Below are 9,839 nucleotides of genomic sequence, written 5' to 3'. Positions count from 1 at the left end.
AAACAAATGTTCAAGGGGCCAAATATCTACCATTGTATCACACTATCGTTAATTTGTATATTTAGTGGAGAATGAAATAAAATGAAAAATGCATTCCTTGTATTTGGGATTTCTTCAAAAGTGACTAAAGGATATATTATATACATTTCTTTACCTATCTGTCAAGATTAGAATCATATGCTTGAGTGCTTGATGACATTTCACAAGCTATATATACATAAATATATATATCTATATTGCTTTCATTTTGTGTGATAAATGATTGGTATTTGGTAGGAACATTATTAATCTAATAGCTATTCCTTTTTGTTTTTAAGGGATAAGATAACTCAAGTATGAATCAACTAGTAGAAAAAATGATTAATTTATCCCTTTCTTCAAATCATTATGAAGAAATAGGAAAATTAATCATATCTTATATTTCTAAGTATGAGATAAATGTGAATACAACAATATTACTTTTTGTAATTGTCATTCTTGGGAGTCTCTATTTCTCTTTTTTTAGTAATAATAATGTGTCAAACCAAAAGCACAAGCTGCTGATCAAGCCCAAGCCCAATAAATTTGACCGTACAAGGTCATGGATTATTAGAGAAATCCATAGTGGAGAGCCCATATTGAATAGATTGAAAGAAGATTTCAATAAAGCTTGTGTAAATCCTGCAACACTAAAGGACACTGAAAAAGTTTTGAAGGCTTTGCTTAATGAAGAATATCTTGATTTAATAAAGATTCAGGTATGAGCTACATACATCAAAATATTTTACAAATTCCTTCATGCTAACATTTATCAATATCCAAAGTGTGTTTTACTAATTAGAATATGAATCACTTTTTTTTTTTTTTAATTGAATCACATCATTATTTTTCGTTTGTCTTTCATTAAAGTGTAATTATCTTACATATATATATATATATATATATATATAGAGAGAGAGTCAGGATCCGTTAACACCAGGTGTCAACAATTACTTTGACACCAAATCTAAACCATATATTATTTTTAATCGGACGGTCCACAAATATTTATTAAACTTAATTTGTGTGATCTTTTCTCCCTCAATACACCCGATTAGCGCACTTATTTTCTGCTCCATGGAATCATCGAAACACAACAAAAAGGGAAAAGGCTAACGATGAAATCATTGTTTCTTCACGCCTATCTCAAATTATCAAGTACGTACATAACCACCTCCTTAACAATAAACTAATCTTGATTTTTGTATACATCAGTGAATCACCAGTGAATTGGCTTACAAACTCAACTTAATTTATAGGATTTTCTATTTTTTTGAAAAGAAAGGGTAAAATATAAACCTGATTTTTATACACGCCTATATAGAATTAGATATATATGCACTTGATTGAAGCAATTGTTCAATGATAACTGAAATACCAAAAATCAATTCTAACACTAAAATCTCACCAATCTAGACAAACCTATCTAAATTCTAAATTCTAAATTCTAAATTCACCAATTGTTAATGAAGATGTAGAAAGAAAATTGGCGGTGGAAGTGCAGTATTGAAGGTTTAGAAAAATAATTTTTCTGGAAACAAAGAATGTGTAGTATTTTTCTTGACGCTAAGTTTTATGAACTCAAAACTATAAAGGTATAAGATTAGGGTGTTCACTACACTCAGTTAGTTACTTTAAAGAATTATTATTAGCCTTTGATTAAAAATAATATACGGTTCATATTTGGTGTCAAAGTAATCGTTGACACCTGGTGTCAACGGATCCTAACTCATATATATATATATAAATTTTTTTTTATCAGAAATAATAAAAGAGTTTTCTCGTAATGTAGCAAGCTGTGGCAAAGCTGGAAATGAGTGGAAGCGAAAATTCTGCGGTAAAAAAACTTGAAGAGGCTTTAGAAAAGGCTAACAATGCGAACAAACCACATGAAGCCTATGAAATTGAAATGTTCTTAGTAGAAATGCTCATCTACAAGGTAAAAAAAAATCGTCTCTCATGATATTTAATTTATTGACATTTTTATTTTAATAATTTAAGTTGTGTTAGACTTTTGACCCCTTCTAGTTTAGCCATATATTTATGTGTGTGTTTTTTTCAATAGATGAGTAGTTATAATTTCACTCTTAACATGAATAAATATGGTGTTTAGAATTCAAACTTCAGCTTATGCATATAAAATGTAATGTCTCTGTCATTTGAGATAAACTCACGGGAACATGTTTTAGTTGTCGTTTTAAAATTGTTTATACATTAAAAAAAAACTTCTATGGAATTAATTATTTCCTTTAATTTCCTATAATATATACAATTTTTTTATTAATCCATATCGATTGACCGATCAGTCGCTAGTAAATAGCACTATTCTTAGTTTTGGGTCTTGAAAATCATTTATGCAAGAGGTCTGAACCCATTTTTCGACGATCCTTGGATAAAAATATTCATTCTCTTCGTAAAAAAGAAAAGGTAAAACCAATAAACATTTTTTTATTCATCCCGATCATATCTCAATCTACCTATTTCAATAAATAGTATTTTATACAAAAAACCAAAATATAAGCACAAACTAATCTAAGCACAAAAAGTGCTAAGATTAGATCAACACACTAAAACAAAATCAATACAACCAACACAGGGTCTCTCCAAAAAGCTTTTTTCTTAAAAAAAATATTTAAAGGAAAGGGTCTCTCCAAAGCTCAAAACCATCATCCTATAATATTTTATTTGTGTTGGATCTCTATAGAATGAATAGCTAAAAATATTATTAATAAAATAATAATTAATATTAATAAACCACGGGTTTATGTTATTTTGTTGTGAAACTACTATTATCTATTTATTTATGAAAAGAAAGCTTCAATTGGCAGAGAGACCTGGAAAAAGCCTTGAACCGTGCATGCTTGAAAGACGAGTCGCTTAGAGATGCTCGACGCCCACTCTACAAGGTACATACATATCATTATTATTTTTTCAAGTTTTCTTCTAGAGTATAATGAGAGGTTCTGCCGGTGTCCTGTGTTTCACGCGCACCCTATTTTTTTTTTTATACGTTCGCTATTTAAGTTGCGAATATTATAAAATAAAAAATTTGAAAAGTAAAAAACATTATCTACTACTTAAATAACGAACAGTGTTTCCGGCGCACGAGAAACTTGAGTCAAGATAAAACACTCTTTAATAATAAGTTCAAAATTATAAGCCTACTTAGCAGGTCTAGCCCAGAGGAGAGACTAGCAGATCCCTTGTTTTAGGCCTAGAATTGTACTTTTCACACCCTCTAAATGTCTCATCACCCCCTAAAATGACCAAACTACCCCTCTCGCCTTCTAGAAAACGAGTCACTAGTTCGCGTTATAGAAAGCGAGTGTGTATATGTAAGCTCAAACTCAACGTCTGCGCCCACATGATTGAAAAAAAGAGTTTGCATTCTAGAAAGTGAACTAGTTCACATTCTAGAAAGCAAACTCTTTTTTTTTTTTTTTTCATTTATGGGGGCGCAAACATTGTGTTGATCTAAAAATATTGTCACTCGCTACTTTGCGAACAAAAACACATTTCGCTACCTAAAGTGTAAACTGAAACACATTTCACTATTTAGAGTGCGATCATTTTGACACAATCAATAAAATAAAGTACGATTAATTTGATTAATTGAGGCAATAAAAGATATATTTCCCCTTAAAATAATTTGACCAAAATGCAAGAATAAATAAATAATTTATGGCTTATAATGGTAATTATGGCTAAAATGGCAATTGTTGCTACGTTGGTTTATGAGAAATAAAAGTAATTAATAGGAATTTAAATAACAATTTATTTCTTACTTGATTTTAGTAATGGCTATAATGACAATTGTTGGGCTGTTAATGGTTAATTAACTGAAACGCAAATTAAGTGAATGATGGAAAACAATTTGAAATGGTGATGGAAAAATCATCACTACAATAATGTCATTTATGGTGAAACGAAAGGGAACTCTATTTTATACACTCGCTTTCTAGAAAGCGAACTCAATTTGCTATTAGAGAAGGGTGAAGACAACAAAAAAATTTGATTTTTATAAGGTTCGCATCCTAGAAAATGAACTCAGTTTACAGTTTGCTATCTAAAAAGCGAACTCCCCCCCCCCCATTTTTGCTATTTACACACTTACTTTCTAAGTAGCGAGAGGGGTTATTTCCGAATATCGATGGGTGCTCATGTATGGCGGGGGACGCGAAAAGTAAAATTCTTCTTAAGCCTAAATTCTGTAATCAAGCCTTAGTTTAGAAAAGAAAAAACAAAAACAATGAATTTTTTAAAGATATTTTGAAAAATGATTCAAATTGCGTCTCAGAACTCTTAAAAAGAGTTTGCCGCTCATTTAAGTCTCACAGAACTCGATAAATTAATCTCTCAAATTGTGTGCAAAGTATAACTAATTTATACCATTGTGGTAAAATATTAGTGTAAAAAATATAAAGACATGTAAAATTGAATTTGGTCATGGATTCCTTGTCTTTGGGTTTTTGTTTTTACAGGCAATTATACATCAAATGAATGCATATATGATCAAAAGTAAAAAAGAGAAGAAAAAAGAGAAGAAAAAAGCTATTGAATGTTGGGAAGAATTTGTGACATTACGAGATCCACCATACGCGGAAGATTCTTATTCTTTCAAGGAGTTCAAGAAAAACGTGAAAAAACTTCTAAGTGCAGAAAAAGAATTATATGGGAAAAATGAACAATAGAACTTATGTAATTAATAGCTACATGTTTAGTATTTGTTCTTGTTATAGTAGTGAATGAATTTATTTATTTAAACATTAGAATTTGTGAAACTGTTTCTGATAATTTATAAAAGTAATTTATGCCATTTTTTAAAACCATTTTTGATTTACTTTTATTTTAAGCTCTTATAGCTGATGAAAACTTCTTATTCGTCATACAGTAAAATCATTCGAATTTATTTTTTATTACTACTTCCGTCTTAAAATATTAGAACTCATTCACCACTGCACATATGTCAATACATAATTTTGATTACGAATATCTTTAATTGTCTATTAGTGAAAATTATAAAAATTTGATATTTTAAAAATATTCATAGAAACAAATCAAACAAGATCTTCTATGATAATATTTACATTTATATACTCTTAGAAAAATACGGTCAAAACAAGACATATAAATAGTGCATTTAGTCAAAACAGATCTTATAAAATGAGACGGAGGTAGTATATCAATAGTTTATAGATAGAACTTGGCTAAGTGGGTATGGAAGGTGAGCAACTGCATTTGGCCTCAAACATTTTCTAAGATTTTTGTATTTAGATAGTGCGGGTCGGGTAAATAGTTCAACTGATTTGAGTTAAGAGTGAAAAAGATTAAAGAGTAAAGTTTCAAGATTCAAGTTCTAAAATACTTTCATTAACTCTTACTCCCTCCGTCCCAAAAAGAATGACCCATTTTGAATATATGCACTATTCATATATATTGTTTTGACCATATTTTTCTACTAATAAATAAAAATAAATATTAACATATAAGATGTTGTTAGATTCGTCTCGATGAGTATTTTCAAAATATCAATTTTTTATAATTTGTACTATTATACAATTAAAGATATTAGTCGCCAAAGTTATGCATTGGCATGCGTGTTTTGGTCAACTGAGTCATTCTTTTTGGGACGGAGGGAGTAATTACTAACTTTGACAGTTTCAGAAAAATATTCAGAAAATGTCTCTAAATAGTTGGGACTCACGCTGTTTATACAAGAGAACTTGTATAATGAGCTTTTATGCTATTGCTATGTTATATATAAGAAGATGAAGATGGGGTTGCACAAATAAATCGAGTATATCAATCAATAATAATACAAAATGAAATTTTCTCAATTACTCTAGTATGTGCACTAGAAAAAAATTATTAGATATAATTTTAAAATTTAGGCTTATATAGTACAACTAAATTCGTGTTCTTTCTGCCTCAAAAGTGCCACAATTTTTAATTTTATAGAAATGAACAAATATAATTTTAATTAGAAATGAACAAATTAACTTTAACTAAAATTTATTACTAAAGTTAACTACGAAATTGTGCTCAAGTGACTAATGAATTTTTTTTAGGAAGAATTGTTCGAAAATACCCGAGTTCGATTCTTAGTAGGAACAATTATTGACTACTGCTAATAAAAAAAATTATTACTAAAGTTAAAGATGAACTTAATTAATTTACAAAATTAGGTTTTTTATATATTAACTCTCTAGTTCCTAAGAAAATGAGACCCAATAATCCATAGTTCGTCCGCGAGATTTGGAAATTAGGTTTTGTCTTTACAATAGTACAAAATTAGATTTTAATCCAATAAAATAATTTTGTATTTGGTTTCTACAAAGAAAGGCCACTTACATATGAGCAAACAAAATTTACATTGAATTCAACAACACATAATCAAAATCCCATTCTCCCCTTCACAAAAAGTGAAATCCTAAACTAACCAAAATCCATGGCACAAAAATCACCACAAATAATCACTTTTTTATTATTATTACTTCTATGGGGAAGCTAATAACAACTTCCAAACCTCTCATTCTCAAATCAAAACTCCTCTGTTTTTCACTTTTCTATCTCTTGACAACTCTCTTTCTTGCACTTTACACCACTCTCTCTCAATCCAAATGCTTCTTCAGATCATCACCTTCAGATCCTATTCTCAATTCTCTCTTCAATTACCCTTCTTCCTATGGTGAACACAAATATGCCATCTCAACCACTCGTTCCACATGTTCTTCCCCTGTTTTCTTTTCAGGTAATTTACAATGACCCTTCATTTTTTTATGATCAAGATCATAACTTTTTGTTAATGGGTTGTTGTTTATTAATCCAGATTATTGGGATGTTGTCAAAGAAATCGAGAATTTAAGGAAGAATTTTCGAGGTTATGATGGTGGTTTAAGGTATATGCAGGGGAATGCTGATACTTTTGGTGGGAATCTTAGTACAATTACGAGGTTGTCTTATTTTAATCATCGAAATGATAGCATTGATGTTCCATGTGGGTTTCTCAAGCAATTTCCAGTCAGTAATTCCGGTTAGTTTCGCATGAATCATTTGTTTAGATCCCAATTCAATTGAAAATATTCAACCATCATGTTTCTATTGGTTTTAATATGCAGCCAAAGTTTTTTAATTGAAATTACGGTAACAATCTCTTCCGCATCGCAATCTTTGATATTATATAGAGTGCACGTTTGGATTGACGGTGAGGCAGAATCACAGTGATTATGGTGTCACTATGATTCGGTGGAATTCACCGTCAATCCAAACATATACAAGAGCTGCCCTTAATGCGATTTTAATCACATCTCCAATATAGTCAAAGATACATAAAAAACAAAAACTCGATGTTATCGCATACCTTATTGTTCCTGCCAGGAGCCGAACTGGGGTTCTCGGGAACAATTCGTCCTAGGGGAGCTTATTAACCACTTGACCCCAATGTCTTGATCCATGGAATTATTTTGATCACAATGCCTAGAAATTCAACATCTATTGTCAAGTTCTTATATTGTTTCAAACTATTATTTAAGATTGTAATTTGTTTATGTTGTGTATTTTGTGTTTTGATGCAGACAAAATTGCCATGGAAAAATGTGACAATGTAGTAGTAGTTTCAGCAATCTTCAATGATCATGACAAAATAAGACAACCAAAGGGACTTGGATCCAAAACACTAGAAAATGCATGTTTCTTCATGTTTGTGGATGAAGTTACCCTCAAAGGTTTAGCTTATCATAGATTAATTTCAATAAAATCCAAAGAATACAAGATAGGTGTATGGAGGATTGTGAAGGTAGCAACAGAAAAATTGTATCAAAATCCAGCAATGAATGGAATTATACCAAAATATTTAGTTCATAGACTATTTCCAAATTCACAATTTAGCATTTGGATTGATGCAAAGTTGCAACTAACGGTTGATCCTTTGTTGTTGATTCATTCACTTGTTATAAATGAGAATGTAGATATGGCTATATCTAAACATCCTTTTTATGTTCATACAATGGAAGAAGCTATGGCAACTGCTAGGTGGAAGAAATGGTGGGATGTTAATGGCTTGAAGGTGCAAATGGAGACTTATTGTGAAAATGGTATGGAACCATGGAGTCCTAGGAAGCTACCCTATGCATCAGGTAACTACTCTTACAAATTTTGGTTACCTAAATTATTACTACCTCCTGTTCTTTTTGTAAGAGACAACTCAGTTAACAAAAATTGATATATCTGGTTCATAATATAATCCAAATACAACAATTTTTGTTGACCCTATTGTCAAATAATGCATATATGTTTAGAGCTGATTGAGGATTTGAGAGGTTAAGTAAGTTTAATCCAATCCAAACTTATAAATCAATATAAGTCTATTTTATGTGCTAAATATTATGGAATATTTTAATGCAATTATACTATACCAGATATACCTTTCTGATTTTTGAAAATACACTCCATATTTAATAATGACCAATCTGAAAGAGTGTGATGAGGTTATTATTTTAATGAATATTAAAAATTTTACACCACCATTTGATCGATCATACAAATAATTTGTCTCAATAAAACTTTGGATATTGTGTCAATGGAAAGTAAACTTATGTTAATTTAAGGACATTTCAAGAATAATATCATTAATAAAATAGTGACAGTAGTGAAATTCACTTATAAAACTATTGAAATAGATAACTTTTTGAAAATATATTTTAATTCTAAGGGAGTATAATGATAAATATCAAATATTGAAACTTCTTATCTATTGAGTCAGTTATATTATTGATGACTAAGTTGCACAAATAAAACAAGTTTTTTATTATGCAGAAATTTGTTTTCATCATTGAATCAATAAATTTCACCCTTTAATTAAATGATATGTGATGTGACATTTTAATTCAGTTATGAAACTTATTAATCCAATAATACAAATAAGGTTGTGCATGATAAAAGACTTGTCTCAGTTGTGCACCGATAAATTCATTATTTAGACACAACTAATGTTGTGTTGTGTGCACACAAAATTTGATAAGTGTCCTGTTCCAATTGGCTTTGGCAGATGTACCAGACAGTGCATTAATATTAAGGAGGCATGGAGTAGGAAACAACCTCTTTTCTTGTCTAATGTTCAATGAGTTAGAAGCATTTAATCCAAGAGATCAACTACCTTTTGCATTTGTTAGGGATCACATGAATCCCAAAATGAAGCTGAACATGTTTGAGGTGGAAGTTTTTGAACAAGTGGCAGTTGAGTATAGGCACAATCTTAAGAGTAGTGATGGGACCAGTTTGAAGAAAGTGTCTAGTTCAAGAAGAACCAAAAGGGCAAAGCCAGATTTATATGTTAATAATGGTAGTTGTTGTGGTGGGTGCCACAAGTATCTTTCTACTATGTGGGGTGAATCCAATGATTGATATTTGTTTCCACCTAGTACTTGTAGCATAAGCACAAGAGTAGAAAATAAGTAAAACAAAAACTGAAAATAAAATAAACTTATAGTACTCCCTCCGTCCCAAAAAGAATGACCCAGTTGACCGAAACACGCATGCCAATGCATAACTTTGGCGACTAATATCTTTAATTGTATAATAGTAAAAATTATAAAAAATTGATATTTTGAAAATACTCATCGAGACGAATCTAACAACATCTTATATGTTAATATTTATTTTTATTTATTAGTAGAAAAATATGGTCAAAACAATATATATGAATAGTGCATATATTCAAAATGAGTCATTCTTTTTGGGACGGAGGGAGTAATAGTTTTTCTTTTCTAGTGAAATTTTTGAGTTATGAGACTTATGAGAATTAGGTACACTTCAAGGCTTGA

The 9,839-nt window shown here is 30.2% G+C and overlaps 2 protein-coding genes across 2 annotated transcripts; both read left to right on the top strand.

Annotated features, from left to right (window-relative positions):
• Positions 1 to 244: 244 nt before the first annotated feature.
• On the top strand, positions 245 to 4,844 carry LOC123897929. The gene is made up of 4 exons (XM_045948751.1): positions 245 to 737; positions 1,811 to 1,957; positions 2,847 to 2,924; positions 4,500 to 4,844. The coding sequence occupies exons 1-4, from the start codon at positions 336 to 338 to the stop codon at positions 4,707 to 4,709; spliced, it is 837 nt and encodes a 278-aa protein (XP_045804707.1). The 5' UTR covers positions 245 to 335; the 3' UTR covers positions 4,710 to 4,844.
• Positions 4,845 to 6,386: 1,542 nt separating this feature from the next.
• Positions 6,387 to 9,493, top strand: LOC123898103 (probable hexosyltransferase MUCI70). The gene is made up of 4 exons (XM_045948963.1): positions 6,387 to 6,769; positions 6,848 to 7,051; positions 7,593 to 8,153; positions 9,065 to 9,493. Exons 1-4 carry the CDS (start codon positions 6,517 to 6,519, stop codon positions 9,418 to 9,420), a joined length of 1,374 nt encoding a protein of 457 aa, XP_045804919.1. The 5' UTR covers positions 6,387 to 6,516; the 3' UTR covers positions 9,421 to 9,493.
• Positions 9,494 to 9,839: the final 346 nt, after the last annotated feature.

The sequence above is a fragment of the Trifolium pratense genome, linkage group LG7, assembly GCF_020283565.1.
Source record: "Trifolium pratense cultivar HEN17-A07 linkage group LG7, ARS_RC_1.1, whole genome shotgun sequence".
NCBI classification, from domain to species: Eukaryota; Viridiplantae; Streptophyta; class Magnoliopsida; order Fabales; family Fabaceae; genus Trifolium; species Trifolium pratense.
The sequence above is the reverse complement of the archived record's forward strand: the minus strand, read 5'-3'. Positions and strand labels throughout refer to the sequence as shown.

What these genes read in the sequence shown, in the direction of transcription:
- LOC123897929 (XM_045948751.1), top strand. Translation starts at nt 336, where the DNA reads ATGAATCAACTAGTAGAAAAAATGATTAATTTATCCCTTTCTTCAAAT. An exon ending in TTGATTTAATAAAGATTCAG is followed by an intron (nt 738 to 1,810) that starts GTATGAGCTACA and finishes CTCGTAATGTAG; the next exon opens with CAAGCTGTGGCAAAGCTGGA. An exon ending in CTCGACGCCCACTCTACAAG is followed by an intron (nt 2,925 to 4,499) that starts GTACATACATAT and finishes TTGTTTTTACAG; the next exon opens with GCAATTATACATCAAATGAA.
- LOC123898103 (XM_045948963.1), top strand. Translation starts at nt 6,517, where the DNA reads ATGGGGAAGCTAATAACAACTTCCAAACCTCTCATTCTCAAATCAAAA. An exon ending in TTCCCCTGTTTTCTTTTCAG is followed by an intron (nt 6,770 to 6,847) that starts GTAATTTACAAT and finishes TTATTAATCCAG; the next exon opens with ATTATTGGGATGTTGTCAAA. An exon ending in GAAGCTACCCTATGCATCAG is followed by an intron (nt 8,154 to 9,064) that starts GTAACTACTCTT and finishes TGGCTTTGGCAG; the next exon opens with ATGTACCAGACAGTGCATTA.